Below are 5,484 nucleotides of genomic sequence, written 5' to 3'. Positions count from 1 at the left end.
AGGAGAGGAGAGGAGAGGAGAGGAGAGGAGAGGAGAGGAGAGGAGAAAGATCAAGCAGTCAATCTTGCCCTGGAATGTCACTTATTCTTTGTGGTCTTAGGTGGGTGGGAGAGAATGACCCATCCCTAAAGAGATAATAGGAAATCTCAAAAGGGTGATACTGATAATCCCAAACTTCAGAGACTCCTTATCCCTTACAGAAGTATGCAAAATTAGCCACTGTGAATGTGTGGCACAAAACACATACACATTCCTAATTATTGTACTCCGCTTCTATAGGAGAGATAGTGGTTCTGATAAGACAAAAACATGTCTTATCAGCCCAGCTGAATTCTAAAGTCATAGGGGGCATATTTCTGTGCCCCTTATCCATAGGTAATATAAGCACATATATTTTTTACCTCTGCCCAGCACCACTTATAAAGAACTGACAAAGGAATTATTATTGTGAATTGAAATACTCATTAATCCAAGGAGAAAACTTTCTATTTGATGAAAAACAGGTATGCGCATTACCTCGGTACAAATCCTAGATAATTAGGAAACATAATACTAAGGGAAATAGACCTATTAATACGATTCCTTTTAACCAAAATTCTCTAACACAGGATGAAGTAAATAAGGCTTAGGGGTGAGCTAGAACATAAATCAGCCAACATTCAAAGTAAGTCTCTTTCTTTAATATTACAAAACTTAAAGAAACTATTCAGTTAATACAAAGAAACATTTAAAATAAGCTCATTAAATGCAAATTAAAACAGAAACACTGAATAAGCACTAGGCCACAATTAAAGGCTGAAGAAACAGCAGGTAAGAAACAATTTTCATTGATCAAAGAACTGAAAGCTAGCAGAATAAAGTATTTTGCATTGAAACTATTTTCATAAATATAAAACATTTGGAAGGAAGGATAACTTTTTTTTTCTTTTTTGTGTATTTTTCAAAGAAGCTTTGGAAATAGGAATGGATTTGCATATCTTAATACAAAGTACTTTCACTGTATCATTTTCAAGCAAAAAAATGATTTGATTTCAAACAAAAAAGCAGGTTTCAATAAAATCCTCAGAAATAGGGCCAACATTATAAAGGGTATAAGGTCATTTCAGAGACTTTAGAGCCAAACAAGAAGCGGATACAACTACACGAAATCCTCCATGCGAAAGTTTAGTAGAATGTATTTTGTGACACAACGGTACCTCACAATAAACAGAAGCTTTTGGGTACTTAAGAGTTGCTTTCATCTAAAGTTATCAAAATGTCAAGGCAAGTAGCCATACACAGTATGTTCAACTAGAAATACAGTCAAATATTTTAAAATGTGCTGAATACAAGCTTTAAAAATGTATCAGAGATTACTGGGTCAATAATAAAGTAAGTCTGTACATTCTGAAAGACACTTGTGTTCCTCTTCTATTCCTGGAACCTAGAGTACACAGTAGGCATTCGTGCCTTGGAAATGGTATCTGAACCTAAGGTATAATAAAATCAGAGTCAAGAAATTTTTATCATCATAAACTCACTTTAAAATTAAAATATACTGTTATTCATCTAACAAGAAAACAATAACAAAAACATTTGCTGACCAGAGGAAAATGGACCCTCATTAACATTATCAGGTTGTGCAAGACACAATAGCTGTGCAGCTTGTACACTGAAAAGCACTAAGCCCACTGAATGATCATTTACTGGAGAACTTCTGCATAATTAACATAGCCTATTAAATAGACTAGGCAGAAATCACCATATCATGGATCTATACATACAAATATATAATTTCTCCAAAAAATACTAAGTAAAAAAATATAAAATATGTTCTAATTTTTGTTTTTAACTCAATCAAAAATCTTTCTAAAGTATGACATTGAATTTGAGTTTCATTACTGACAGCATTATCATATGCTTATCCATTTACTACTTTATTGTTGATACTACCTAAATGCCTAAATCTATAGGGCACACAGAACAACCCACAAATATCATCACTAAAATTAAATGTTAAACTTCAAACACAAGTGTTAGACTTTCCTTAAAAAAGGTGAAATATACTTTTAATAAAGGTGCCAGAATTACAGTTTTCTAAGTTGAATTTAAGCTTTTCTACTTTATACTATCTTGAAGTCTTCCATACTTCTCACAAAGGCACAAATTTTTACTGACTTAAGTTATGTTTTGGTATCTCTCTGTGTCAGGGCATTTAATATATCAATCATAAGCCTAGTGGGAAATGCAAGTACTTTTGAAATAGTCTCAGTGCCAAAAAGGGAATCCACTGTTCTTAGAAAGTAATGGAAGGTAATTTTATTGATAGTCATTCCCTTTACTACTATTCTGCCAGGAAACATGTTTTGTTTTGTTTTAATTTTCTTCTAAAGCCAAGATTTAGATGAAAGTAGAAGAGTACAATTTGCATCAAGGAAGGTGAGGCAATTAGGAAGAGTATGGGCATGAAACGAACCAGATTCTCCACACCATCCCTTCCCATCCTCAGAAGTAAAACAATCGCTAAACATACCTGTGTAGTTTGATTTCCAACTAATCACTGGGTAAAACTATTATGTCTTTCTTTCACACTTTCAAAATGTAGTCACCAAAACACAAAACCCACTACTCTAGAGTATCCTTTTAACTGTTTGCACATTCACCTCCATTGAGCACGGCTCAACATATCTACATCCAAATGTGGCAATTTGGACTTGTAAGAACAAGTGGACCACAACAGAAACAGGCAAGGAAAATACAATAGTTGAATGAGACAACCTATTCTGCACTGTTTATAGGGTTTTTATATGGAAAGTACTGTTCTTGGGGAAGCATGGATTTTATTATTTATATTGTTATACTGTGCAATATGTAAGACAATAATTTGAATAAGAGAAAAAATAATTTTATTTTATTTATTTTTGTATTTTAGGGAATGGTCTACAGGGTGTTGTTCAGGGTCTCACTACTAGATTGGATTTATAGTGATCCGCCTGTTTACAGCTTCCCAAGAGCTGGGATTACAGGCCTGCGCTACCACGCCCAGTCTCAAATGCACTCTCAGCATGCCCCAGGGGTGGGGCCCGGCATGGCAGGCCTGGGGAATCAAACCCCTGGCCCCTGCACCTGTTTGCAAGCACTATAATCCGCTGAGCTATTTCGCCAGCCCAAAAAAATAATTTTAAAACTCACTTTACTCCATGCTTTTGCCAGTAATTGATCTGTCTCATTATAATCCACATATCATACTTCTTTCTTCTTGGAAGTAGATTTCTAAATAAAACTCAAAATAAAAAAACCTAAATGTATTTCATCACAATATTGTTATTAATATATCTATTAGATAATAATTTATAAATAAGTGATAATTTCTGTATCTTAAATTCATATCTTTATATAGCTTTAGAATAAGTTTGTTTCTCTTAAAACTATCTCTGTACTTGGGGCCATTGAAATAGCTCAGCAGACTAAATCGCCTGCTTAGGCAAGTTTAGGTAAGCATAGGGACCACGTTTCAATCCCGTGGGGTGCCAGTCCTGCCCTTAGGACAGGCTGAGTGGGCCAGAGGGGGGGGTGTTAGTGGCACATGCCTGCAATCACAGTGCTGGGGAGGCTGAATGAATCATGAATCAGCATGAATCTGAGTTGCATAGTGAGACCTTACAACAACCAAATACATTCTAAAAAACAAACAAACAAAAAATCTCTGTACTTGACTAAGTTGAATTAAAACATGATCAAACTAAGATACAGACTACTGTTTTCCTATACAATATATTAGAGACTGAAAACTCTCTTCTATTTGGTTCAAATACTCTGTTCAGATCTATTTACAAGAGTATATGTTGGGCCAAGGAGATAGCTCAGTAGAATAAGCACTTGCCTGGCAAGCGCAGGGTCCTGAGTTCAATCCCTGGTACTGCCAAAAAAAAACCAAAAAGTGTATATCTTATGCCTAAAACGTTCATACAATTTACAAAAATTAATATTTTTTCTTAATTTGATAACTTTCAAGTCATTCACCAAAAATTAGAAAGGTAAGACAAGATGATGTCAGGTAACTGGCATGACTAGGATGGGAAGAATGTTTTAACACTGCTTTCATAAACAAAACAGATTTAAGTGTTTTCAGAACATAAAATGTATATCTTATAAATCCACCTCTCACCTTCCAGCTAGACAAACCACTTCTGACTTCAAATGTGCATGTTTCAATCAAAAGTGTCTTCTAAGTGACAACAGGAATAATCTCCAAACAAGTTCACCAAACCTTCTAACCATAAACTAGAGCAAGTCTCCGTAATAATGAAACTACGAATAGCAACGTTTTCTAAACATACTACTCTATCCTATCAATTTAAAGTAACTTTTGGTACCAACCCCTAAAGAATGGACTGTATCTAATCTTACACTTCATTTTGTAGCACTAATAAACCACGTACAAAGTTTTATACACAGAACTGCATATAGGTACAAAAGGCAAGAAATTTAATCATCACTATTATTCTTTCTCATTTTATATCTGATCTTCACTGAGGGATTTAAAAGTAGAGACGCGAAGGAGAAAAAAATTAAAATCTGGAGACATTTCTTTTGACCCCAGCACTTATCATCAGGTATCTTCCACTAGCTTAATGCTTCCTCACTTTCCTCAGAGTCCTACAGACACAGGATCCGGATCTTTCCTTAACGGATGACAGCCAACCAGGGCCCCTTCAAGAACTTGAGGGGAGAAGTCTGAAGGAGAAACGGACCCTAGCTGTACGCACCCTGTTCTAGGGTTCTAACTGACGGCGTGCAAGGCTGAGGGGGCGGCGCGGCGAGACCCAGCCTGTCCCCCGCGGGAGCCAGGGGGCGCAGTGGGACACCCCGGAATCCCTAGAGAAGTTGTCTTCAGTAGGAGCCCCGTTACGCTACAGGCGGGGATGGTGGCGACTGAAAACACACACTTGGGCTCCGGCACCACCCACGAGCGCCGGGACGCTGCGCCGGTGTCCACCGCGGAGCGGAGCCGGCGGCGCGGGGCAGGACGGCGCGGACACTTTTGCCCTGTCACTGACAGAGGGCACCGGCCGGCACTCGAAGGTCGCAGTCGCCTGCCACACCTGGACCCGGGGCGGCGCGGAGGTTGTACCTGGCAGGCACCCACGTACCTATCATGGTCACTGGGAAAGTGGCGGCTGCTGGGCAAGAAGGGGGTCTAGGCGCTCATCGGCGCCCGCAAGTGCCTCCCACCAGCGGTGTTCGCGGGTTAAATCATTCGGCCTCCCCGCCCTCACGCCCGGAGACGTAATGCGCACGCGCAAATGGCCCGCATCCCGTGGTCTGTTGGGAGTCGTAGTTTTAGTCCGTAGTTTTTTGTCTAGCCGCTCTTTCCGGCTTAAAAGACCAGGAAACGTACGTCACGAGGGGCGGGGCTACTGACCTGCCTTGTTGACGAGTCGCTTAGCAACCGGGAGGTTTAGGAGTGCAGCGGCTCTAGAGACGGTCCCCCCCCCCCCCCCC

The 5,484-nt window shown here is 39.3% G+C and overlaps 1 protein-coding gene across 1 annotated transcript in view; it reads right to left on the bottom strand.

The window, feature by feature from the left end:
• Positions 1-5,267, bottom strand: part of Prkn (parkin RBR E3 ubiquitin protein ligase) — a 1,575,591-nt gene extending 1,570,324 nt beyond the window's left edge. Inside the window, exon 1 of the mRNA XM_023699288.1 lies at positions 5,133-5,267. Coding sequence (XP_023555056.1) covers positions 5,133-5,139 — 7 coding nt within the window. The 5' untranslated portion in view covers positions 5,140-5,267. The remainder of the gene's footprint in view (positions 1-5,132) is intronic.
• Between the last annotated feature and the right edge of the window lie 217 nt (positions 5,268-5,484).

This window comes from Octodon degus, unplaced genomic scaffold (assembly GCF_000260255.1).
Source record: "Octodon degus isolate 3935 unplaced genomic scaffold, OctDeg1.0 scaffold00112, whole genome shotgun sequence".
Taxonomy (NCBI): Eukaryota; Metazoa; Chordata; class Mammalia; order Rodentia; family Octodontidae; genus Octodon; species Octodon degus.
Note: the sequence above shows the minus strand (reverse complement) of the source record. Positions and strands in the feature narration are given on the sequence as shown.